At 40.0% G+C, this 27,264-nt stretch overlaps 2 protein-coding genes across 2 annotated transcripts; one reads left to right on the forward strand and one right to left on the reverse strand.

Moving 5' to 3' along the window:
• Positions 1–2,212: 2,212 nt before the first annotated feature.
• On the forward strand, positions 2,213–15,555 carry LOC111229848 (ornithine decarboxylase antizyme 2-like). Its single transcript, XM_022756333.1, is given in 6 exon segments — positions 2,213–2,412; positions 10,159–10,225; positions 10,227–10,307; positions 12,250–12,422; positions 13,386–13,471; positions 14,786–15,555. Coding segments are annotated over 6 exon segments (648 nt in total). The 5' UTR covers positions 2,213–2,302; the 3' UTR covers positions 14,917–15,555.
• Positions 15,556–20,449: 4,894 nt separating this feature from the next.
• LOC111229617 (proteasome subunit alpha type-4-like) lies at positions 20,450–26,479 on the reverse strand. The gene is made up of 9 exons (XM_022756012.1): positions 26,412–26,479; positions 25,062–25,092; positions 24,432–24,474; positions 24,094–24,256; positions 23,782–23,859; positions 23,568–23,656; positions 22,647–22,777; positions 21,780–21,903; positions 20,450–20,726 (listed from the first exon to the last, which is right to left on the reverse strand). Exons 2-9 carry the CDS (start codon positions 25,062–25,064, stop codon positions 20,572–20,574), a joined length of 786 nt encoding a protein of 261 aa, XP_022611733.1. The 5' UTR covers positions 25,065–25,092; positions 26,412–26,479; the 3' UTR covers positions 20,450–20,571.
• Between the last annotated feature and the right edge of the window lie 785 nt (positions 26,480–27,264).

The raw sequence follows: 27,264 nt of genomic DNA on the forward strand, positions 1-27,264 counted from the left end.
CAGGGGCTCTTTTCCATTCCTCCTTACATAACTGTGTCTATGTTCAGATTCACACTGAGAGTATGGGCCAAAAGCTGACCACTGCAAGGGACAGCTGGAGACTTTCAGAGGAAGAACAGGGCTTAGTGGTCACTCCCAGGAGGTGAATTAAGCTTGTTTTTCAAATATCTCTCCCTAGTTCACTTTGATTCCTATTCAGGTTTTTTTCCAGAGAGGTAAGAGGTCAAGGTTAGCCATCTTGCAGCATCCTGGAGTAGTAGGGGGGGGGTTCTGATCCTAGCCAGGGAGAGATGGGTGTCATTGCATTGAATCCAGACCCTAAAAGCAGCTCCAGGGCCCTGATTTATCAAAAGGAGACCCCAGGCCAACGTGCAACTGTTTGGTTTGTGTTTGGCAGCTCTTTGATCCTACCCACTGTGGACCAAGCTATTACCTCCATCACCCCACATTTAAAGGATATAGGGCACTTTTGCTTCAGACTTGACGATACTTTCAGATCATATTTAGTCTGTAAGTGTTTCCTTTACTAAATGAATCTTGCAACATAAGTTTCTCTTCCTCAGTCTGATGCGGCCTCCTGTTTCTCTGATTGTCCACAGACATTTTAAGTAAAACACACAACAACAATGGTAACTGTTTGGATTGAGGATAGGATTTCTGAAGCAGGAATTTGGAAACTCCATTGTAAATCAGCTAGACTCAGAGAAATGATTCAGTATTTTAATCCATTAAATAATCAAACTGAGATGTTTTTGCAATACGATTAAAAAAATCAACATCTTAAGACATTATGCAATAAGGCATTAATATGATTTTGAGTTAAAAGGAACTTGGTGACAGGTAAAACATGTCATCTTCAAGTAATTATAACATTTTGGAGCCGGGGATTATAAACAGACTGGGAGAGAAGAGGGAGGGTTGCTTTGACATCTCAGGTGAAAAAAAAAAGAAAAAATGCTTGTTTGATCTGAGAATGGTTAGACTGTATTTATACTGTGTATAACGTGTTGGCAAAATCAGTAAAAAAAAAAAAAAAGGGTCTGTATGCAAAGCACTTCACTCAGGCCTGAATAATATAATCCTCCAGTGCAGCGATTTAGGGAGAAAAAAGCTAAGAAAGTAGGTTAATCCTTCAGGGTAAAGAACTATAGAAACACAAAATGTAAAGAATGTTACTGAAGAACATCTCACAGTGCTATCACAGGAAAAACATGGATTTAAACTACAGTACTCAACAGTAATATCAAGGATTTTTTTGGATAGGAAAGGTATTCAAGAACTTTGCATAAGTATAAATACCACAAATGCGTAATGAGTACTTTTACTTTTGATATGTTGTGTAAAATTTGATGCTAATACTTCTATACTTTTACTTGTAATAGTATATTTTGATAGTGTGGTATTGCTAGATTTGTAGTCCTTTTGTGTCTCTTTGTTGTTGTTTTAGGTCTATTCTAAATCTCTTTGTGGCTGTTTTTTGTCCCTTTGTGGAGGTTTTGCCTCTCTTTGTAGTTGTTTTGCATCACTTTTTGGCTGCTTTGTGCCCTTTTGTCGTCATTTGTAGTAATTTTTTGTGCCACTCTGTGCCCGTTTTCATCTCTTTGTGGCCATTTTGTGGTTTTCTATAAGCACTTTTAGTCTCTTTGTGGCTGTTTTGGGTATCTTAATGGTTGTTTGCCTCTATTTGTGATAATTTTGTATCTATTTGTAGTTCATCAATATGCATCTTTGTGTAGGTGTTTGACTGACTTTCTCACAAGAAATATTAATCATCTCTTCAAACAAAGGCTCTGACTCAGCCCCCCAACCCCACTAACCCTGGGACACAGGCCCAGGGGGCTGAATACTATGAAAGGAAAAACATATATTTAAACTACAATACTCAACCTGTTCAGTAATCCATCCATGTAAAGAAGGGGCCCAGTGTGGATGCCTACAATACTTGAGCCAGTGTTTGTTTTCGTTTTTTGAGTGTAAGCCTATGAATGTTATTGTAACATAACAATAATTTAAAACTGCCAGTGATTAAGTTACATTATACTTCATATATGTCAATTTAAGAGATTTATCCGTTTTGTCAGTTTGTTTACTTTCTTTCTTTATCCTGTTAAGTAAAAAATAAAAAATAAAAAAACACTGTGACGTTATTACCCATGATGCCTAGCTGCAGCTATAAATACGCCATAGCTCCGGCCGTAGCTTGCAGTCTGGCTGCTGTACGTCTCTGTGTCCAAGTGCTTCTCCGCTATATACAGCTGCTCTAGAGACTTTTACTCTTACAAAGTTTATCATTAATTTACGGATGGTGAACTTTTCTGTGGAGTTTTTGTTGAGTAGTAATTGTCTTGGTTGTGAAAAACGACGTAAAGATCCGTGTTTCCTCGAAGCTATCATGCTGAACACCGAGGAAAGGTAGGAGCTAATATTCTTCTAGAAACCTCACGAACAGACGTTGACGGTTGTTGTTGACGTTAGTTGCTCTTGTTCATGTTGTCTGTTTGTTTCAGTTGGTTTCAGGTCAACTTTTTAAGTGTCGGAATTTTTAAAATAGTTTGGCTTGTAGGAAGCTCGAAAAGTAGAAGGAAAACAACGGAGAAAAATGAAGAAATGACAGACTGACAGATCCCGAGAGGCTATAAACAGACATGACATGACATGACATCTTAATGCAAAACAGGCTGTGGTGTGGTATTTCAGTGTCTCGGCACGTATTGGGTTGGATGCTGAGGTTCAGTTGAGACAGGAGTTCCCAAACATTGTTATGAGACACGAAAAGCAATGCAACAGGCACGATTTGATAACATTTTTTTCCAAAGTGTACAACTTACTAAAACTTTTAACATGTATTACCGGTACAAACTTCAAGTGACATAAGCCAGAGCCCATTTCAGGGCTGCAACTATTTGCACAAGCTTAGTGTCACTATTATTCATATTTTCTCGATTAAAGTAGACCTTTAGTCTCTAAAATGTCAGAAAATGTCAAAAAAACTATTTCCAAAAGCTCAAGGTGATGTCTTCAAATGTCATGTTTGGTCTGACCAACACATCAAAACCCAGAGACATACACTTTTTAATCATGGAAGACTAAAGAAATCAGAAATATTCTCATTAGAGAAGCTGAAACAGATTTTTTTCTTTAAAAAAACAACTAACAATGAAGATTCAATTTATCAAAAATATTTGCTCATTTGTTTCCTTTCAACTGAATAATCGATTAACCAACTAATAGTTGCAGCTCTAAAGTCATTTTCTAGTTTATATCCCATTAGGGCATGTTTCTCTGAATAATCAATTTCCTCTGGGATCCTGCAAATTTAGATGTGTAACTAACCATTGTTTTCATTATTGATTAATCTGTAGGGTTATTTTTTCAAGTAACTGATTACTTGTTTACTCTGCAAAATTCCTACAAGTAGTAAAAATGCCTATCCTTTTATGTCACTTTCAAAGATATTAAACAGAAAAGCTGCAGAAACTGGAAAAGACAAACGCCAGTCTTTGCTTGATAAATGACTTGGATGATTAACCGGACATCAGAAAAGTTGAAATTAAATTTTCTGTTGATATACAAATTGATTAATCAACTAATCACTTAATCACTAAAGAAATTAAATCATAAGTTATTCAACACCTATTGGAGAAAAACTCCTTATAACTTGATCTGAGGTGATTAGTTGACTATGGATTAGTTGATGAACAGAAAATCAGATGACCACAATTTTGGTCATCTATTTATCATTTAATACTGATATTGATATGTGAAAGTTTGAAGTTTTCCACCAATGTGCACTGTACTGAACCAAGCAGTGGCATGTCATTACCTCTATGTTTCCTATTTTTTCACCTCTTTTACATTGTGCCTGCGAAATCCAGTAGTGACTTTGTTGTGACCTTATACTGCTGTGTTGTATTTTGCACTGGATGTTCTCCTATTGCAACAGCTGGGCAGTCCTATAGGGATTTGGTTTTGCTGTGGTTGTAAATATGTCTTTTTATCAATTGATAGTTATTCTTAGTGTGAGAAGTGATAAAAAGGTGGGCCAAAGATAAACATTTTTAAGAGCGATTGCATGGTTAAATTGTAGCCTGTGTTTTTTCGGTGTCTGGCTCTGCACAGAAACGGAGAGATAAGCCTTGTTTTTGTCCTCTGTGGGTTTATCATCTGACACGCAGAGAGGAGAAGGGAGCGGCCCATTGATGCTGTGAGCCAGAGCTGTGACTATATTAGCTCTCTGACTTGTTATGGCCCTGTCAGCTAAAGGCATCTACTGGCCTACATCAGGCCAGTTACATAACCCCCCCCACCCACCCTTTCCCTGTGCTGGTTCACTTCTCAAGCATCAATGAAATATGTTTGTGTGTGTGTGTGTGTATGTGTGGGTGTGTGTGTGTGTGTGGGTGTGTGTGTGTGTGTGGGTGTGTGTGTGTGTGTGGGTGTGTGTGTGTGTGTGGGTGTGTGTGTGTGTGTGGGTGTGTGTGTGTGTGTGTGTGTGTGTGTGTGAAGAGTACAGAGGTGCATTCACTCAGAAACAGTTGGATTATCTAACCTGACCTACCTGAGTGTGACTAAGTGCCTCTTTAAGTGACTGGCAGACTGATCCCTGCTGTGGTTGCTGTGGTTGCTGGAAGATTTTGGATCAGAGCGCTGTTGAATTTTCCATAATGAAACCAAAACGTTAACGGTGCCAACCAGTTTCAACCGGCACCTGGAACTGTCAACCTCAGCTATTAAAGTTGACTACAGGCGAGGCTGTGATGTAAACCGCTAGCATGCACGTACAAGTGATCAGTGAGTAGCAGACAAGCTTGAAATGAACACATTGCACTAGAAATAAAAGCTAGAATACAGAAATGATCCATTTTAGAGCTGCAGCTAATCATTAATTTCATTTTCAATCAAAAAAATACAAATTTCCCAAAGTCCAAGGTGACATTAAAAAACAGTGAAGACTAAACAGTTAATTGGGAAAACAATCTGGATTAATTGATAATGAAAATAATAATTTTTCTGTCATGGCGCCATTGTCAGCAACTCAACTTTTTTAAATATAACATAGTTATCCTCTTTTTCTGTCAGTGGCCACTATTTTCCCACATGATGGGACCTGATACTACCTTTTCACTTTTCTCACTCCAACATTAACATAGACAGATTAAAAAACCAAGTCTGTTTTCAGTTACTCTCCAACTGTTGTTGTAAGCCGCAGCAGCATAGGCGATTGCTGGTGTCATCTGCTGAAATACAGTAAGGCAGGCATTTAATTTGGTGCACCACCCAATGCACAAATGCCTCCACAGATGGTTTTGTGCCAGACATTCCCTCTCTGCTGTTGGAGAAATAAGTTGATGTTGTTTCTCGCCAAAGCTAATGTTTTCACAACAGGCAATAGACATGTAGGCTCAAATGCCGTATCAATAATCATGACGTTATTTATTTACTTTATTTTTTTTTTTGTTGCCCCAGGGTTAACAAAGTATGCCTGTACTGACAGAACCTGTGCTAAATTAAACCAGTGCAGGTTTTGGATCCTTTTAACTAGTTTTGGGTGAGGCAAATATGTGTAAGAGGTGATTTTAAAATTGCCATGTATGCTGTATTAGAGCTGCCTGTTCACACAGTTTGGTGGTTTTCTGATCAGTATGGCCTCTATTTTTACTGATTTACGATGATTATAACAAGTACTAATTATTTTACTCTCCCAAAGGAATAGCAGTGTCATAATACCACTTTGGTCCAGGCTGCAATATCTCAACAACTATTGGATGGATTGCCATGAAATTTTGTACAGACATTAATGGTTCACGTGGTTTTTAATCCTGCATACAAAGTTGCAGAGTACCAAAAGGAGCGTTTTTATTTGCTCTAACACTTATTTGAATATCCTGCAGCAGTTAGATTTTCTGGTTATGTGCACTTGTTTGGTTGTTTTTGTGATCCTCAGTGTGTCTTACCAGCCATGCACAGCCACAGTTTTGGTCCAGGGGTCAGAGCAATGTGTTTTGACAGGGATACGTCCATCCACACTCAGGTTTCAGGGCACGTGTGCCTTTCCTGTTTCTGTCTCGACATCTTTTCCGACATGCCGCTCTGCTAAACTTCCAGGGGTCGGAAGAGGACTTAGGACTCTCCTGTTTACTTTCCTGCATGCAGCAACGTGCTGTTTGTCTCGAGCCTAAATCATTTTCACCGCAGGTTTTCTTTTTTTTGGTGGGGGGGCATTAAGCTTGTTTGTGTTGACAGGCTGGATTTCAGTTGAGTCTTTTTCCATTACTAAGCTGGTAAATACAGTGTTAGAAGTTGGTTTGGTCTGTTTCGGTGTTCTTGGAGGACCTGCCAGAGAGCTTCCTGTTTTGGTTGAGTCGTGTGTTTCTTGGCTGTTGGCCAAACTCTGCCTCAGCAGCCAGCTAACCCGGGTCGTTCATCCCCTCAAACAATTCACCTGAATCGGTTCTCAAAACAACTCACAGCTCAGGAAGAGCAAACCGGCAGTGGAAGCGGTCATCCTTGAATAAAAAAAAAAAAAAAAATGTTTCTCTTGCACACACAACACACCACATCAGCACACACACACACACACACACACACACACACACACACACACACACACACACACACACACACACACACACACACACGTTCTCACCCCTCCTGCCACAATCAGACAGTGACGCACTTGGCATTTTTACTCTCACTGCAACACACAGATGATTAAATCCTCATCGGCCTATTAATACAGCCCAGGTCTGTGAGTGCACTCGGGCCTTCACATCGGTGAAGGCTCGCACAGAGTCTGTTTCATCCATCAAATTCACCTTCTTTAAAAATGTAACCTATATTCTGTTTTTAGGGTGACCTTGTGACCTATTGGGGGGCTGAGGGCTATAGCTCTCATGCTGGAGTGGCGTTATGGGACAGGAGGGTGGGACGGGGTGCTTAGAGTGTGGCTGAAATGTCAGAGGACGAGAGTGTTGCCTTTCAAAACAAGCTGGCATTTCCATCAAGGACAGGGTCTTCTGTCTGTCTCTGCAGGGGAAGGTGGAAAAAGAGAAGCAGGTCTTGACATCTTGGCAAGCCTGCTTATCTCTTCCTCCATCTGCGTCCTACATACAGTCAGTATCAGTTTTGTTTCTGTGATATTAATGAAGAGAAAACTCTTACCGTCTCGACTGTTTTAATGATGCACTGCCAACATTCACCTCATCCCACACTGTACTGTGTTTAGAGGAGGTTTTGGTAGATATTGTAGCAACACCTGCTGTGACTGCATCTTTTCATGCATCTGGTATTCAGTAGATTCTTCGTCTCCAGACTGTTCAGTCAGTCAGTAGTGGGTTGTAACAGCGCCAAAATACTGTACTTACATACATTTTGAAATATTTTTATTAGGACTGCAACTAACTATTTTCATAGTTCCATTAGTTCCATTTTATCTTTTTAAGCCCAAGAAAAGCATCAAATTGTCACATTTGAGAATCTTGAGGCATCAATTTTTTTGGGCATTTTTCCAAAAAAAATGTTTTAAACTTTGATTATCAGAATAGTTGTAGATTAATTGTCTTGTCAATCAATTAATTGACTAATTGTTGCAACTCCTTCTAATGGATCTGAATACTTTTTTCACCACTGCACTAAGTGAAGCTCTCGGGTAAGCTCCAGGTACAGGTCACCAAATTACAAGACAGCTGTTATTTAAACAAGAAATCATGGCCAAGGCGAGGTCAAGGCTTTCTCCACTTTGTAATTCATCAGTTCATTGTTGGTTAAGAACCAAGAAGTGATGAAGTGGAGAAAGGTTGCATGCATTTGCTGCTGCTGTGACGTGAACCAGCCAACCACAATGAGCTTTGTTTTCCATTGCTCACTCTCTTGGCTCGTAGCTATGCAGATCAGGTCATCCAGGTTACCTGCCTGGTCGGCAGGGAAACATTGGCACACCTCTTCCCTCCCACAAAAACAGATGCTTGTAGCTGATGTTTTTCTCTGGCACATGACTCAGTATATTTCACAAACAAGTCTTTCTACCTGATGCAGTTTCAGACACAAGAATGTTTGAAGGTGTCAGGTTTCAATACAGGTGCTAACCGAAACCGATCAAGGCAGGGGAGGGTATTTTTTCTCATCTAAAAGACCAAAGTTAAAAAAAATAAGTCCCCAGCTCTCAGGTCCAAGCCCATCTCAGCAGCCTGCCTGGCAGCGATGGCCAGCTGCCATAATGTCTGGTTTGAGATACTTGACTGTAACTCAAACTGCCGAAGATGTATGTTCCCGAAAGCCTTGTAAGCTATTTGCAGAGGTGTTTACAGATCATGTGCTTGTTCGTGATACATGCCTTCCACCACACGCACAACCCGTCAAGAAGTTTCTGAATGCTGTTATAAATCATGGGCTTTAATTTTGTACGCTTTATTCCAGGTTAGGTTTGAATAAAATGTTAAAATAAAATTGCATAAATGGATCTAACAAATGAGCAAACAGTATAATCATGTTAAATCCCTCTGGCTGTCCTCTGTACTGCAGAGGTGGGGCATGTTGCCACAGGTGTTTTGTATTTGCTAATTACAAGGGCATGCTTAATGAAGTCAGCATGGGGCTGTGGGCGTATGAGGCAACAAGCTTAGAGGTTTACATCAGGAGCAGAGCAGGATTAGACTTCATGTCTTTCAGTTTTGGTTCTATTTGAGTTAAACATGCCTTGTGGAGTTTTCTTAGAAACATGAAAGTTCTGTTTCCAGTCAGTGTTTTTCAACAAAAAGGATTGTGTGTATTCTTGATGTTGAGCAAACTTGTTGAGAGCATTTTCCTCCACATTAGTCATTTGCAAAGAAAATTTGATGTGTTAAAAGATAGGGCAGATTGTCTAATCACAGGGTTGGCAGTTCAGTCCCCAGCCCCTCCTTTCCACATGAAGAAGTGTCCTTGGGCAAGGCAATTAACCCCAAATTGCTCCCAATGGTCAGGCCAGCACCTTTCATGGTAGCTTGCTGCCATTGATGTGTGAATGGGTGAATGAGAGGCAAGCTGTACAGTACTTTGGATAAGAGTGCTAGATAAATGCAGCCATTTATCCAGCTTTTCTTCATTGTATATCATAGTGAATTGAATACCTTTTTGGTTTTGGACTTTTAGTCGGACAAAAAGTGACATTTGATGATGTTACCCTGGGCTTTTGGAAGTTGTGGGCCTTTTTTCACTATTTTTTTTGTTCTGTGTTTCATAGACTAAACAATTGATTGAAAAAATATCAATGAAAATAAACCTCATTTGCAGCACTAGCATTGTTTATATTCACATTTACTTGCTAGCAGTGTTTATCTTCCCTGTCTGCGTGTTTGTGTGTGACCATGTATATTCTCATGGATGATACAAACAAAATGCGGATTCATTCATTCATAAAAACATTGCTACATAGCTGCTACTAGCAGTTAAAAACTCCACAGGGTACCTGTGAGTGTAAATAGAGCTTTAAATGTCCTGATGTGGCTGCAGAAGGTCTTGACTTTCATGTTCCAACGATTTCCTTCACTCATTCTGTACTTAGAATTTCAGGTGAAGAAGAAATTGGTTTTGACAGGTTGCTTCAGTGATTCTGACCTAGTCCTGAAATACTAAATGGACTCCTAAATGGCTTTGGAAGCAGCCAACAGCAACAGCGTCCACACAGTGTGGTTTGGCAAGCTTGCAGCCGGTAATTATCACAATGAATGCAGCTCTTCATTTAAGCTTCTCAGGAAATGCAGAGTCACTGAACCAGGACCCTGAGAGACCTGTTAGCTTTTATGAAACAGCACTGAGGAAAAACTATATTCAGTTTATTTTACTTTCAATCAGTGATTGGTCTTCATTTGCCTTTGGATATAGTTCAACAGCTGGACTAAATTGTGAGTTCTGTTTGGCAGGTTATTCCCAAAAACAGTCAATGAGTAGGATTAAAAAGTAAACATGACATAATTTATCTCCCCAGTGTTGTCACAACTGTCATCATTACAGTGCAGAGTTTGAGGATGTTGCACTGGCTGTGTTGTTGAGACTGTAATAGTAATTTTTGAGAAGATTATGGAAAAGAGTGATTTATTTGTAGTTAAAGTTAGGGCAGGACAAAGGATGAGATTCAGTGAGACAATCTGAAACACTGACGATTAATCTTTCTCCATACAGTTCCTGGTTAGCGGGGTCTCGGCTGCCCAGCTCCATCCCTCAGGCTCCAGGGCCTCTGTGGTGTTCCTGATGCCCCTCACCCACAGCTGAAGATCCCGGGTGGGCGAGGGACTGTCAGGGATCACTCTCTCGGCGTGCTACTACACAAGGTGATTGTCCTTGACTTCACACACACACACACACACACACACACACACACACACACACACACACACACACACACACACACACACTCACAGGGCTGTAGTCCAACATTCATAAATCTTCCTGGTGACGTCTGCAAATGTGCAACATATAATGCAAAATGCTGCTCATCTTAAAACAATGGGAAATATCAGGCTTCAAGGTGTCACATTAACTGACGTACACACAGGTCACACTTTCTAGTTAAACTTTATTAATAAAGTTGGGTGATTGAAATATTTGTCCCATATTGTTATTTAAAGGCTTTTAATCCAGATACATTTTAGAAATAAAGAAATGGTCAGGGTAATGATAGGAAAAATAAGAGTTGGCACGTGTTGTTCTATTCGCTGTAAGCACTTTTGGTAACCATTGTGTTAAGTGCTTCATCCCTCAGGGACCACTCTGACTCAGTGCACTAAACACAGGAACACCTTGTTAATGAGTTGTGCCCTCATTTTGCAAAGTTGCTGTTTTTTTAAAGCTTAAAAATACTTTTAATCTGACTCCTACTCATCATCTGCACCTGCAGTGGATTTAACGCATGAGTTTTTTCATTCAAATTTTATGATGTAAATTCATTCATGTAACATGTAAAAAGATACAGAGATCCCTGACTGAACATAAGAAAATTGTGCTGTTCTCTGGTAAATTTCTCTATTTTGTAAATGCCTACACTTAAAACTGCTGCGTTCCTCTCTACTGTGTGTGTGTGTGTGTGTGTGTGCGTGCGTGCGTGCGTGCGTGCGTGCGTGCGTGCGTGCGTGCGTGCGTGCGTGCGTGCGTGCGTCAAGTTGTACCCCAGACATGTGACTGACTGTCCCGGGGGGATTAGAGATTTAGGATCAGACAGATCAGTCACAACTGTCATATTAAGGTCCTCATCTGTCCTCAGTGAGCAAAAAACCCTTTCTGACGTTACCAGTTTATCAGATAACTGAAGACAAGCTCTTGCTATTGAACATATTCACATAGACTTTTATTTACTTTTAGAAAAGGTGAAATACTTATGTAATGCAGTATAACTTGATTTGCATATCTGCTTCAGTATTTACATGACAATTGCGTGTCTAAAACAATATCAGATCCAGTAAACACAGACATTTGGCTGCAATCATCCAAATTATCAGACAACTATCAATGCTAGAACTGCTAGAAGGAGTAACATAATGCACCAGACTAACAGGCTACACATTTAGATTTTAGATATCACCACCACAGCACTCATGCCCAGCTATCACCAGCTGTAAAACCAAATGCATGATAAAATATCTGAAGATCTGTTTCTCTGCAGGTTAATAAAAGCAGAAGTGTTATGTTGCACCACTCATCAGTTACAGTACAGGATCTGTCTGCTGCAGAGATGACATTCCGCACTGCTTCTTCAACATACCCAAGCAAACACAACCACTTCCTCATTTTATGTTTCACTTAACCACTGCTTTGAGATGCACAGCACTTTCTTCAAACTCGTCATTTAACTACTTATCTGATTTTTAAAGCACCACTGATATCGTGCCTAACAACAAGGTTTAATCTCTGATTTGAACTTTCCGTCACTTACAAGTTGGGTGACATGTTCTTTAAACTTAGCAGACAACAATTTAGTCTATATTAACTACATTACTATTTTTAGAAGATGTAGAAGGGTAAACATGTCTGTGATCTGAGTTGTCATCAGTTGTGAAAGAGCCAAAATGCAGAACCTATTTAGAATTCAAACAATTCCAGTCCGTCTGTGACTATAGCTCAAATCCATATGGTCAAATTATGGATTTGGTCCTTTAAAGGTCTTTGTATTTAGACCCTCTGCTGGTCAAACATTTGCTCCAGCCAAATGATTCTTAGTGTTGATGCTGAAGAATAAAATTAAATCAGTTAACTAATGTACTCCCTGTTTGAATTCAGGATGAGAAGTTAACAGTAACGCAGGCCGCTTCAGTGAGTGGGAACCCCTCTCTTCTCCACTTCCACTACCAGCTGAGTGAGCGCCGCTCGGCCTTCTGGGATACGGCTCTATCAGAGGACAGCCTTTTCCTGGAGATCCCTGCCGGGCCACTGGTGGAGGGGAGCAAGGAAGGGTAAGGATGTGTTAAGACCCCTGAGTGACATGAATCCCCATGCTGTTATCTCCTGATCTAATTGGTAAAAGGACTGTATTATAAATAGTGAAGAACAAAACTATTTATTTACAATGAAGTCTCTGCAGGGTAACTTTTTATACCTCTGTGCCAATATCTCACAAACGCCAGGAGGGAAGTTTTTAGTTGTTGGAGAAAGTGTTTGAAATGCATAGATCAATAGTGGAAAAATTGAGTATGTGGCAGGAGTAGTTTGAGAAGTTTATATGGACATTTTGGGATGTGTTTGTGTGTTTATTATTTTTTTTTTGACATCTGCGTGTCTATCTCATTAAAACTGCTGTCTTTCTGCCAACTTTTTAGATCCACCTCTCAAGCTCACAAGGGGAGATTTGATACTTATTAGTAGTATTTGAGTTTTCCTTGATGTTGCTGCAGCACCTCTAGGCGAGGCTTCTCCCATTTAGTCCTGAAATCAACCATCACTTATGTTAACATGAATTGTTTTCCCACAGTATCAGGAATGAACTGTGTTTAAATTGAAATAACCATGTCAAACTTAAATGCTCTGGTAGACAGCTACCAGAGCATTTAAGTGGAAATCTGCTCACCATGTGGGTCTAAACTGTGTATGAAAGGCTGTCATCATGATGTGTTTCAAGGCTTCCAGTGTGCCACAAATTAAAGAGGCTGCTAGTAGGTTTTTGTTTTCATTGCCTAGCTTTGTGTGTGGCTGTAATCGATGCCAGGACAGAGTAACCTTGCCTGCTGTGGTCACAGAGGCGGTCCAATGAGCAGCCAGCTTCACAGCTGCCACTGCATTATTATGTAAAGTTGCAGTGCTTATGTAAAGAGAAAAAAAAAATTAAAAAAAAAAAAACTTTGTGTGCGTCATTGCCAGTCCCCTCTCCCCTCGCTCACCGACTGACTCTCTGTCTCTCTCTGTGTTCATGTCATCCTCAGGCTAACCGCTCTGCTCGAGTTTGCGGAAGAGAAGCTCAAAGTTAACTATGTGTTCCTGTGGTTCCATAAAAACAGAGAGGATCGATGTAAGAGCTCCTGTTATTTTTAAATACTATGTATTTCTTGAGGCAAGGTTTGTTTCTCACAACCTATTTCGATACGAATCTACAAATACTTGTAACCAGGTGCATGATGGATATTTTTACAGAGTGTACATGAAAGTATGTACACGGCTAGATTAACCAGTTATGGAGCCCCAGGGCTAACGTTTGCTGTTGGGTTCCTGTTAACTGAGCTGGACTCAGGTGTAGATTAGTATAAAGGCTGGAAGCAGAGCTAAACACCTATAAACCTTCCTTAATGACTCGTGACACTCACTCATGACTCTCGCCTTGGTGACAGGTGACAGTCAAAACACAGACAGACTTGAACTTTAAGCATAACACAGCACATGAAACTAGAAATACATGTACAACACATGCTTAACAAACCTTCACAAGGTCACATAAAACAATGTACATCCATGAGCCATCATCATCATCTCACCCAGTCATCAGTGGTTAAAACAAAATCACCATCACTAATGAACATGTTAATGAGCACAATTTGACCTTTTTAAACAGTCTTCCCTGTGGGATGCTTTGGCCTTGGCATCGCTACTTTCTTAAGATGTGTTTTGGTCTGTACCAGACTCGATCATCACACAATCTTGACAAACAAAACATTACTTGAAAGCTCTAAGTTTTCCGATTCTGTCTGTGCAAAGCATTTTAGGATCCCACTATTATTATCACTGCATTAGCTGTTTTTCATTCTGTAGCAGGTTAGCACACACAACAGAAAAGTAGCTCCACATATCCAAATGCTGAAAAACACAACTCCACTTTCACCGCAAGATTCTGTAAACAAAATACACCCAGACCTTAGTCCAACGAATATGTTGTCATGGTGAAAAAGTCCAGTATTAGTTTCAGGCTTGTCTACAAAACGGGTTTGTCACAACAGGTTAAACTGTGCACAAGCTAGGCTAGCTGTTTCCCCCTGCTTCCAGGCTTTATGCTGAGCAAATCATCTCCTAGCTGCAGCTCTTCTTAACACACAGCCTTTATGTTGATGTCAATCATTTCACTCTTGGGGAAAAAAATGTTGAACTAAAACAGCAGACCAGTACAGGTGTTGGAGTCCAGGGCCTCAGTAGTTAGGTGATATAAACCCGTAGTTTATATTTTAGTGGCACAAATTTGCAGTTAAACAAATAACCAAAAAACTATTATGATTGGTTGCCAATCCAGACTTGAATATGTACACAAATGGTTTATCTTGCGTGTATTAGACTGGTTTTATTGGTCATGTGATCCCAGTAGAACCACTGAACATTCTTCTCCTTGTTTTCTCCCCAGTGTCCATCATCAAGACTTTCCACTACATTGGCTTTGAGATGGTGAAGCCGGGCAATCCCATGGTACCGGCCCGGCCTGATCTGGCCTTCATGATTTACTCTCTGGACAACAGCAGCTCAGACGAGGAGTGAATGCCACATGATCTCCTGACACCTCCCTCACTCACCCACCCTCCCCTCCCCTAAAAGAAACATGCCCTCTATCCTTGTTTCACTCATGCAATCAAACCCGCCTCCACTCTCTCGCTTTGACACAAACCCCTCCTCCCCCTCAGAAAGCCTTCATCACTGACTGGGAGGTGTCACCCTTCCCTTTTTACAGACTTGTCATTTAAGGGGGTGTTTGAGGTGGTAGGATTTCCATGCGACGCAGACACGCCCACCTCCCCCCTTTTCCCTTCCCTGTGGATAACTGCAGATTGGGGGGAAATAAGGGAACGGTGAAGGTTGAACTAAGTCGTCACATGCGCTGTGGGATGTGGGCTTTCTTTTCTTCCTGCTTGGTGGTTCCTCAAACAACTGTTAGACGTTCAGGAGAAGGGGGTTTTATATTAAAATTCAGCATATCTCTCATCTGACAGCTTCTACCTTTTAAAATAAAAGACTTTGGTTTGTCTTTGTGTAATGTATACCATGCAAGCTGTGTTGATGGGGGTAAAAGGAGGGAATTATGGTTTTTGGTATAGTTCATAAAATAATGTTTTGCTTTATAATATAGATGGGTGAAAGCCTGATCTGTTACATTTAACATTAAAGCACATGTAAACATTTCTTTATACTTCTTCCTGAAATATGTCAACACATCATTCCAGCACATGCCACTCACTTTGGTTTTTTGTTTGTTTCATCTGTCCAAAACCATCTTGCCACAAATGTGGAAATACGCTGCGAGTCGCTCCAGATGTGTCAAAGCTAAGACGCAGTGTGTTGAATGTCGCAACAGGGGTAACGCCTTCTCTCCTGCAGTAACTCCAGTGTGAGTTATTGACGCGTCGGAGAGGAGAGCAACCTCACTGTTGTTCCACTTTGTACGTAACAAACAGAAACAAACACCTGCAAGGTTATTTTTTCAAAGATAATAAGCTGAATAATTGCAGGTGTGAGGTGGTCAGGTTTAAAGCTCCACTTGCTGATATTTTCCATTAAAATGTACACATGATGTTTAAATCTTGTGAAGCTGTAACCCCGGTTTGTGGATCTCATTTATCGCCTCTACATTCGAGTCAAAGACCTAAGCATCTGATATTTTTTATTTTATTTTTTTTGAGAACTAATTACCCATTGATCTTTGAAAAACCTAGACGGTCATTTAACAGCATTTAACAACTTGTTTCCTTGTAAGTTGCGGTTGAATTTCTTATCCAGGATGGTCAGATGTCACAGGCACAAACTGGGGCTGGTTCAGCTTCATTCAGCCCTGTAGAGTCAGTCAGTAATACTATGCTGCACCGGTTGAAAGCTCGATTGAAAAGGGGCTTTTTGTGCCTAAAAGAGAAGAGTGCAATGTTAATATTTTTTACTCTTGAGTCTTATTAAGGAATGTGTTCATTTTACTTTTATTTTTTTTTCCACCCATGTGGATTGAAACCCATGCTATGTGAGGAAATTAGCTCATCACAGGGTACAACCAGAGAACTTCAGGTGATTGACATATATGCAATTGGAGTTAAAATGCAGGAGGGATCCTGCAATGGTTTTTTTTTTTTTTTTTTCTTTTTTTGTACTCTTAACAACAAAACGCCAAAGAATCCATTCTGTGTCTGCTGTCAATTCAAATCCTCTTGCTTTTAAAAATGTATCTAATTTAAACCTAGTTTGGTATGTAAAGCATTATTAACCTACATTCCCCATGCCAGCCATACTTCACACCTCAGAGAAACATGGTGGTAGTCTGTTCATGCTGGGGTTGGGACGGGGTGGGGTTTTTTTGTTTTGTTTTTTTTCTTCTGCATGTGTTCAGATCATATGAGTCTTCATTGCTACTGATTGAGCCCTGACTATAAGCTGTTAGGAAATGTCAATATTTGAATTTTCTCAGAGGTATATTTTTATGTATGTATATTTCTCAAACATTTATTGTGATAGTTTAGGGATTTATTTTTTGTTTTCAGTGACTAGTTAGCAGCCATTCAGTGACAATCCACACTTGTATACTCTGGAAATTTTTGTCTTGGGGTGGGAAAAAGACAATAAAAGTTAATATCTAAATGGGTGTTTTCTGTTTGTTTCTTTCTTCTTTCAGTTGAAAGGCTAACAATTTGGAGTATGTCACATGTTTTGTTGCCGTAAGGCGTACAGTAGCTGAATTACAGGCTTTGGTGTTTTTGAAAACAGGCATGCAGAGGGGACAAAACAGGAAACATGACAAGGATGTAAAACAAAAACCAAACCAAAGGCTTTAAAAAATATCTACAATTATTCAAGTAAAATACTTTTGCAGTCGAAATAACACTGAGGTAGAGCAGTGGCGATGAGGTCGATTTGAGGAAATGAAATTGCTTTTTTTTCTCTCCATGGGAACAGTAGTTATAGGAAACTGTATCTGCCGATCGCTGACTCAGACGCTAATCTCCAACCAGCTCAGCTCACACCACATTACAGCTCACCGCTGGCTTCTCGCCAGAGACTGCAACAGCCTCCCCGGTCAGTTGATCTAGAGATCTATTTTCAGCCCCTGGGCCAGGACGGACTCAGCGATGCTATATCAGCCTCTCTAATACAGCAGCAACCTGTTTTTAAACTTTATTGTCTCCTGAAGGAGAGAAGCCGTTCAGTCAGTGTTTAGAGTTTTAATCTGCAGCGGCCCACACAACTGAACACAGCAACAAAGCAGAAAAACACAACATTATATAAAACACATTAAAGATGCTTACATTATGTTTTCTCACTAAGTCTCACTGTGTATATCCCTGAGGTCGACTAAATGCGTAGGATGCATTTCCAATACAAGCTGATTTTAAATATTTGAAATCCTAAATTATTTAGAAATACTGCTGGACATTTTGCATGTTACTGCCACCAACATTAAGACAGTGTTCAACACTCTTCCACATGCTGGTGCTGATGATAACAAGACAAAAATAAAATCTGGCAGGTACACAACACAGCTGTGTTATGGAAACAAATAAGTGTAGCTGTCAGACAAGAGCAGAAGTCGACAGAAAGTGTGTTTTCAGACAGGATTTAGAGGCCGAGACAGTGTCAGTAGACCCAGTATTAACTGGAGGGCTATTCCCAAGCTGAGGAGCCAGTACAGTAAAAGCTCAATCACCCTTTGACCCCAACATGACGGAACAGCTGAAGACCTAACTCAGCAGGTCTAACTGACCTTCTGGGACAGTAAGGTGGTAGAAGTTCACTGATGTACTCTGGCACTTAATGCTAAAACCTCTCACTCATAAAATGCGTCTCTGGTCTCCTGTAAACTGAATGAAGTTGTATCCGAGGGGCCCCCTGCTGCTTGGAGCCTTGTGTAATAAGTAATCATGCTCTCCCCCCACCACAAGCTGCACTTCTGTCACTACAGTGCATTGAAAATCTAAAGTCAGGCACTCAAGCGGTCACTAATCCCCCAGACTAAAAGACAAGAGGCAGATAGTCCCCTCCTGGCCTTAATCTTTTGTCGACTTTATATAAACTCACCTCAGATTGAGGCTGATAAGCGGTTACCACTCACAGCATGGCGTTTCTCAGAAACTGCCTATGTATGTCCGTGCATCTCGGTTTCCAGCGCCCAGTTAGTGGAGTTAAAACCGTCCAGTCAACAGCAGCTAATCCCCCTCTGCAGAGACTTTACACTGCAGCAGACCTCACTGTCACTGCAGCCTGAAGATCACATCAGATGTAATGTGCTCCAGTGAAAATCTGCTGCCCTCTGTTTATGTTCTGTATTACCTAACAGTGTCCTGGCAGCTGCTGTCGACCAAACGATGTCACAGCAAGGTCCATTTAGTGGCATGATCTTCATCAGCAAATGGAGATGTTCATATTTTTTTTAAGACTTCTCGTCCATGTTGACATAAAAGTTGAGATTCAAAGTTCAGTCTTGACTTTGAAAACTGCAGTTGACAAAAACCATATTGAGTAGCTGTTCCGGAGCTTTCAGTCATATCGCATGATCTTCATAAGCATATTGGAGTTGCCTTCTTGTCATGCAATTATAGATGTTAATGTTTTGCTGTGTGTGTGTGTTGAGATTCAAAGTTCACCCTTGTCCTCAGAAACAACAGTTAACAAAATAAGTTCACTACAAGGTCCATTTAGCAGCTATTCTGGAGCTTTCAATCATATGACGTGATGTTTTATCAACTTTTAAACCAGCCTGGATGAGAAATCTGAAGTGCTGATAAGAGTCATTTGATATGATTGAAAGCAGAACAAGAACAGCTACTAAATGGACCTTATGGTGAGACAGTAGTTATGTCCCCTGTAAAGTCTCAATCATCATCAAAACTCTTGGAAACATCACTTGACAAAATGATCTTACAATATTTAGTAACTTTTCAAAAGCTTTCAGTCATATGACCTGATCTCTTCATCAGCCCATTTATCATGGAATCATAGACCTTCAAAATTCATTTTTTTCTGAGCACTTTCAGGACTTCTTCTTTCAAAGTTTAATTTGTGACCATGGAAACAGTTGGCAAAGTATTCTCACTGCACGGTCCATTTAGTGGCTGTTTTGTTCTTTTGTTTACTGAAATTTGAACATGGCACAACACACCCGCCAGTAAAGATCATGCCATATGACGGAAAGACTAAATGGACCTTGAGGTGATATTGCAATTAGAGAACAACACGGTTGTTCATTTGGAGTTGCATTTGTGTTCGCCTGGTGAAAAGAAGTCCAATCTGAAGTCTAATATTTATCTCTGTTTTTGGTCTCCACCACCTGCTGAGGGAAACATCAAGCTCTTCGGCTGCTAAATGCTCCACGATGTTCACCAGCTGATCTGTAACTGTCTGTTTGCTGTTTGGTGCTGAGCAGAGAGAAGTGCATTGTTAGATTTTTTTTTGCTAATATACGCTGCCTGCTGTGGCCAAGAAAAATAATTCATATTTAAGTAAATACGCACACAAAATCTGAATAAAAAAAAAGGATTTTAAAAGTTGTTATTTGTCAATGTAATATAATATAATAAAAAATATCGATTATAATGTTATTGCCATATAACCACCAAAATAATTGGCGTCACTGTGAGCTCTCCTGTGACCCACACTCAGCTGAACCAGGACGAAAACACCCCTGATGCAAAGTTAAACTTCCTGTTTCACAGTAAAACTCCCAGCAGCCTCACTTAAACATGAATGTATTAATCATTGCGTAACCGTTTTAAGTATGCATTACACAATTCATGCAGAATACATTAAGACCATCTGCTCTGCCCCAGAACACACACTTAGCTCTAATCCCATATTGATTTAAACTGTAAATCTGAAAAAAACAAAAAAAAAACAGTGAAAGTGAATCTTTCATTGAGATTTTCTTTTACTACGCAGCTCTGCTTCCCAGTGTGGCTCTTTCACTAACCACTGAGATCGTTTTAGAATCAAGAGAAGAGAATTTTAACCTTTTTATGGCCAGAAAACTACAAAATAAAACATGTGCGAAGTGAAACTGATTAAAACAGCAAATATGGAAAAAAAAAAAACCCATCAAGTCATCTATTTATTATTCTGATTTATTTTAATAAACAACACATGCAAACATACCTGAAAACTCAATCTTTACATACACAAGCTCACATTCGTTCTCACACACAAAGGTCAGAGTGTGGACAGGCGTCACTACTTGTCCTTCTCTTTCTGCTCCTTCTCCTTCTTGTCTTTCTCGGCTTTGGCCTCTTCTGCTTCGTGCTTCTTGATCAGCTCCTCCACCTCCTTCAGCTTCAGCACCTTGATGCAGGTCTTGCCGTTGTCGCGGGTCAGGGTGGCGATCTCCACTGAAAGGACAGAACACACAGACTGTAAGGAACCTGCTGCAGAGCCACGTGTCACGTGCAGAGCCCAAACCGAACGGACCCACACTGCACCAGCCCAATTTCTCGGTTTCTTTCTACAGACTGATGAAGTTGATTTATTATGACTGTTACTCTGTATTTTATGGTGTCTTGTTGCTTTATATTGCAGTAGAGAATGATATCTCACTTCCAGGTATGTCGTGTGTGGAAGTGTGGAAGTGACAATAAAGAACTTGAACTTGCAATCATGTTTATTTAAGGCAAACAAATGAAACCACATTGATAACAGTAACTGGTCTTTATCTCATGCCAGTGTTTTTCACTGCTGATGTTTGTGTTTCTCAACATTTGTCCATGAAGAAGAGAAAGAAATCTCTAATATCTGCTATAAATCCTCTAAATGTGACCCACTGACACAGAATGTCAAACGCTTTACAGAGGCTAACAATAAGTCCTTAAAAGCAACAACATTTGATTTTGTTTTGTTTTGCTTTTTGTCACCTGATACAGAGCAACTTTAGGACTAATTTACAGTTGTGTTTCTGGTCAAGTTTTCTCTCCTTTTAGCTCCATTTTTGGTCTCTACCAACTCCTGAGAGAAATATCTGTCTATCTTCAGCTGCTATATTCCTGAGCTGAGTCACTGACCTGATCTGATGCAGCTGAAAAGAAGGTTGATATAGTATACATTGTTTCCGTGTGCAGGTTTTGATTTTGTTTGTCCTCTAGCCTGCATTTCCATGTCTCCTTGGACCCCAAATTACCTCTGACGTATCATTGGTGTGTGAATGTGTGTGTATGGTAGTAAAGCGTTATATGAATGTGAATGTGTGTGTGTGTGTGTGTGTGTGTGTGTGTGTGTGTGTGTGAATGGGTGAATGTGGCCTCCTTTGTAAAACGCTTTGAAACTAGAAAAGTTCTAGGTTAAGTGCAGTCCATTTACCATTCTCTTGAAAAGAAACATCTACAGTTTCTAAAATGATAGATCTGACTCTCGATTTATCTGCACATTTCTGTAACCACTCGAACGCGCACCTTTCTCTGCAGACAGCTTGCTGACGTCCATGGTTTTATTGAGGACTTTAACGGCGAGGGCGAGTGCTGAGGAAAGGGTCATCTCTCCCTCTTTGTAGTCCTGCTTCAGCATAGAGACGGCTGCCTACAGAGTAAACAAAGAGAGACAAAGTAAGAATCACTCTAGTCGCAATCAAGTCCCAAAGCACCATCCTCCTATTGTCAGTTCTGCAGCATTTGCGTAGGAAGAACCTGCAACATGGCCTTCACATCTGTTTATAACTGTTGAGGGTTGCATGTAAACTGGAAACCGAAGTGTATACTCTTTTGTGGACTCCTCTCTGTCTGCCAGATCTCATATCAGCTCACTGTGTGCAGCACAACACTAACACTGTCAGGATCAGGTATGCGTTACCTCACCGGAGACACCACCGCAAAACGTGCATGTACTCATCTTACTCTAAGGCCTCTCGGACAATACTGTTTACACAGTGCTCTGAGGAGGCTCTGTTACCCACAATGCTTTGTGTGTAGCCCTGCTAAAAACCCACTGAGATTAGCAAAGCCACCATGAATGGGGACTTACACAATTAGCTGCCCCAGGAGTCAGCATGAAGTAGGCCACAGCGTGTGTGTTTATGTGAACGTCCAGTCTTTGTCATGGCTACTGTGTTTAGAAACTCTGTGCGGCTGTGCCCCCTAGTGTCACTATCTGGAACATCAGTTTCATTCTTGTCTGAACACAAATACACCTTGTTCCGGTCTGGTATTTTTCTACAAGCTGTGACTCCAAATATTCAGATTTCTTATGGTTTCCTTGTTTCCTTTATAATTCAACCTGTTTTAAATAATATAGTTGTTGCAGAGAACTGGGCTCCTGAGACTTACAGCACTGTTGTTTCCAATGCAGGTGGCTTTCCAGCCTCCATAGTTCCCACTCGGGTCGCTCTGGTAGAGCTGGAAGCCATAGTGTTTATCCCAGCCCATGTAGAGCAGTGACACTCCAAATGGACGCTTTCCTGTGACCACAGACACACACAGACACACACAGACACACACAGACACACACAGACACACACAGACACACACACACACACAATTAAAACACTGATTCAACTGAGGTGTTAGTAAGTTTGATTTCTGATTCCAGAAACCTGGAGTATTTTTATCAGTATAAATATGACAATACCTGAATATAACAGCACTCATAGCGCCTGTTAACATCATTTAAATTTCATTGGGCCACTTCAGATGCAGCATAGAGTACAAAGACAATACTCCACAATTATTCATGTACAGTCATACTGTACTGTGACTTTCTTAAGGATTCACAGAGATGAGATTAAAATAAAGTCAGTAATAATAAGTAAGCTTCTCCACTTTTTGTTTTTTGAGGGTAAAGAATAAAGTAAAACAAATCAAATAGTTAAAACTAATGATAATAATTCCTATTTTGAATCACAGCATCAAATTAACAACTATGGAAACTTGTGTTGAAACAGAAGGCCAAGCATTCCCAAGTGCAAGACTTAAAAAAAGACGACAGATGGCGGCTGATTTACAAATTGCTGACTGAAGAAAATAAAAAGTGAAAAGCTCAGACAAATACTCCAACTGCAAAAAAATTAAAAGAATAATTCTGCTACTGTAGACGTGATCAGGATGTAACCTGAACTAGCCTGTGCATGAAAGAGAGAACTGAACGCAGTAACAGAAGGTTCTCATCCGCCAGCACATTAACATCTTTTAGCAGGACAGCACAGACGTATCATCGTGAGCCTGCTTTAACGTTGCGTTGCTGCTCTGTACCTCCAAACTGGGTGTAGGCCTGTTTGATGTCGCACAGGGCTGTGACCAGCTGCTCGCAGGGGATTGGCTCCTGGTACTGCAGCAGGTACCTTAACAGCAACAAACACACACATCGTGACATCAACTAATGTTTGTCCTTTTGGAGGACAATCCACCTGCAACAAACAAAACAAAGCATGACCTTGTGCCGCTCAGCTTCAGTGTCAGAGCTCACCTCTGTGCTATGAGCCTCAGCTCGTTGGTCAGTACGTTGGCATCTGACGTGATTCCCGCCACACTGCACGCCATGTCCCTGTGAGGTCATGGGGAGATTTAGGATCAGTGCAAATACAGTTTTCTTGTCTGTGATAACCTGATCAGGCTGATGTAAGCAGGGGTACAAATATGTCAAATAATGCAAGTTTATGAAAGTCATGAAGAACTTACCACTCTTTTAAAGTTGTAAACCTGTAAACTTTAAAGATTTGCACGCTGCAGACTAATGACACTAAAACACAACAGTAAGAGTCAAGAAGAAGTAACTCACTCATTCAGCTTGTAGATTTTCTCTGAGAAAAACACTTCATCCAGCAGCTTGTGGATGTTCCTCCTCTCAGCGGCCAGCAGCACTCCATCGTTGGCTAAAATTCCCAGGCAGGTGCCGGCGTGGCCGATGGCTTCCATGGCGTACTCCACCTGGTAAAGACGCCCTGCAGAAGACACACGGCGCTGTCAGGATGAGGATGCAAGAACTAACAGGCAAAAATTGGAGCGCCAAGATGCCTTTGTCAAAAAAAATTAGGGGGACATAAAATAGAAACCAAAAAATCTTCACAGCCTGAACAGCTTGCAGTCTCATCAGTGACATTATTCAGTAACTCTTACCTTCTGGTGAGAAGATGGTTGTTCGGGAATCATATCGACGGGACTGTAAGGAAACAGAAGAGAGGGGAAACCTGATCAGTCGAGTTATTTAACTTTGAAATACAGACTAGAGAGCTCTGAATAATTAATATACAATTAGGATACCTTCTCCTACAAATGTCTTAAAATTTCAATGAGAACATGTGGCTTTAACCTTTAAAAATCCCCTTGAATGTTTTCACCATTACCTCCAAACTTCTGTGTTTAACAGTACAGTAGCTGCTAAGAGAACATGACCGACAGATCAGGCATTGGTCAAAGTGGGTTGCAATAGTAATAGCAATTTTAGAGCAACGTGTTAGACAAAAATGAAAACACCTAATAAGTGAATATCTTCTGGAGGCCTGTGGTGGCCTAGCACCTTACTGACACACATCGTGTTTTTGAAATGAACACAGCCTCTGTTTTATGCAGCATCAACATGTTAAAAATATTGTTTGTTATCATCCACCAATCCCAGGTCAAAGCACCAGACCATGAGAACCCTCTCAACCTGCTCAACACTGAGGACATCAGCAGTTACGGAAAGACGGAAAGAAGCACATGATCGATACAAATACAGCTCAACATCAAACAGTCAAGTGGACTCACCATTGCTGGAGACTGTAGTCAAATTGTGCAGCTGTGGAAAACAAATATAAACAAGTCTGATTGTCAATATTGTAGAGCTGACATAATTAGTTGATTAATAAATTAGTTAATCAACAGAAAATAAATCAGTAATGAATCACTAGTTGGAGTTATTGATAAAGCAAATATGTCAAAAACAGGCTTGTTCCTCTAGTGTAAGGAGGATTTTGGGCAAACAGAGGACATTTGAAGACTTCCCCTTGTGGCATTTTCTGACATTTTATAGTCCAAACTACTGACTGATTAATTGAGAAAATCATCTGCAGATAACTGATGATGAAAATCATTGTTAACGGCAGGCAAAAAATAATGTACATTTTACTCCACTTAACAAATATATATTAAATATATAAAAAATAAAAATTGAATAACTTATGATGTATTAGCTTCACCTCTGTTAGCTGCAACAGTTAACTGATGTACACATTATTAGGAACACCGAACTAAAACCAACACAGTCCTGCAATAAATTCTCCTTCATGCATATAGTGTTTAGTTTTTGCAGTGCTGTTGGACTGTAATCAGCTGACAGGTGTTCTTATTATTTCGTCCATCCACTTTTATATCCATGAGGATAGGCTAAATAACAGCAACATCTCTTTGTATAATCTCTCTAAAACAGTTTAAACAAAAACTCAACATTATAACCATAATGAAGGAGGATTTACTGGAGGCCTGTTGCATTAGTTTTAGCCAAGTGTACCTAATAATCTGACAACTCACTGTATAATCCAATAAAATAATATACATTACTCTGAAATGGGCCATTGTGCATAGTGAGCACGTTAGGTATACTTGTTGCGTAAAATATAGCTAAAACTTTTGTACTTCCCTATAAGTATATTTTGAATGCATGACTTCTACTTGTAACAAAGGATTTCTTCACTGTGGTGTTTTCATTTTTACATCAGTAAAAGATCTTAAATATGCGAAATGAAAACCACAGATCTGCTTGGTCACTTGCGACTGGATGTGTCAGTGAAAGTGAAAGAGACTCAATAAAGACATAAGATCGTGTCCAACAGATAACTAACGGCTAAGGTTAGAATTAAACTCCTTTATCATCATCATAATTATTATTATCCTCTTTGGTTGTTTGGGTTTACGTTAGTTAAGAGTAATTCTTTACATAACTAAACACAAATGGAGATGAATCAACAAAAAATTTCGCCACCGCTGAGCCTGACGCCTCCACACTCAGCTAACAAATAGTCTCTTTCTAAATACATCAAATACGCGCCAAGAAAGAAGAAATAAACGTTAAATAAGAGAGAAATATAACGTTATAGTTCGTAAAAATAGAAAACTTACCGCTTAAAGAGCTTTCTGTGGGGCGCGTAATGATGACACAACAAAACGAAGGCGGCGACGTCATCGAGACGCGCCTCTTTGTTTATATATTTATCATGGTATTTATTTATTTATTTTTCTTTTTTGAAAACAAAAGTTTAAAATATGATTCAGCTTAATTAGCCAAGTATGTTTGTGCTTACAAAGAATTTGAATGGTTTCTAGTGGCTAATATTTATAATAATGTTCAACAGATAAAACAAAGACAAGAAATCTGAGCATTCATAAATAAATATACATAGGCTGTGACTGTTATGTGCAAGCCAGTAAGTTAAAAAAAAAAGATGCACATATATGGGAACAACAAGTGACATAGCGTGCTGAAAATTATTGTCGTTTCTGGCTGTTTTGGCGTACAGTGCTTTGTAGCGCCAAACAGAGGCAGGTTGCAGTAATCGTCCCTGCTCCCTTGAAACAGGCATCTAAAAAACAGGAGTTCATGATAGGATAGCGGAGAGCATGACTACCATAAATACAACATCAAACAGACTTAAAATATAATGTAAATCGAACAAAAGAAAATGTTAAAAAGGGTTTTATAAACTGAAATGAATGGTTTAATTTTTTAACTGATGCTGTATAGATTATTTATAAGCCATTAATGAAAACCTACTTTGGGTTACTAGATTGTGAAAAATCCTCCACCATCACACTTTACTGTTTAGGTCTTTCATTCACTAGGAAAATCTAACACGTGCATAGATAGACCTCCATGGGGAATTGAGCATAGACAGGCCTGAACATCGAAGAGAAAGTTTTTTTTCTTTCCAAATAAATGCATAAAGTCCTGTTTTCGCACATCCTGTCCTGGCTG

The sequence above is a fragment of the Seriola dumerili genome, unplaced genomic scaffold, assembly GCF_002260705.1.
Source record: "Seriola dumerili isolate Sdu_G_001 unplaced genomic scaffold, Sdu_1.0 BDQW01000242.1, whole genome shotgun sequence".
In the NCBI taxonomy this organism is placed as follows: Eukaryota; Metazoa; Chordata; class Actinopteri; order Carangiformes; family Carangidae; genus Seriola; species Seriola dumerili.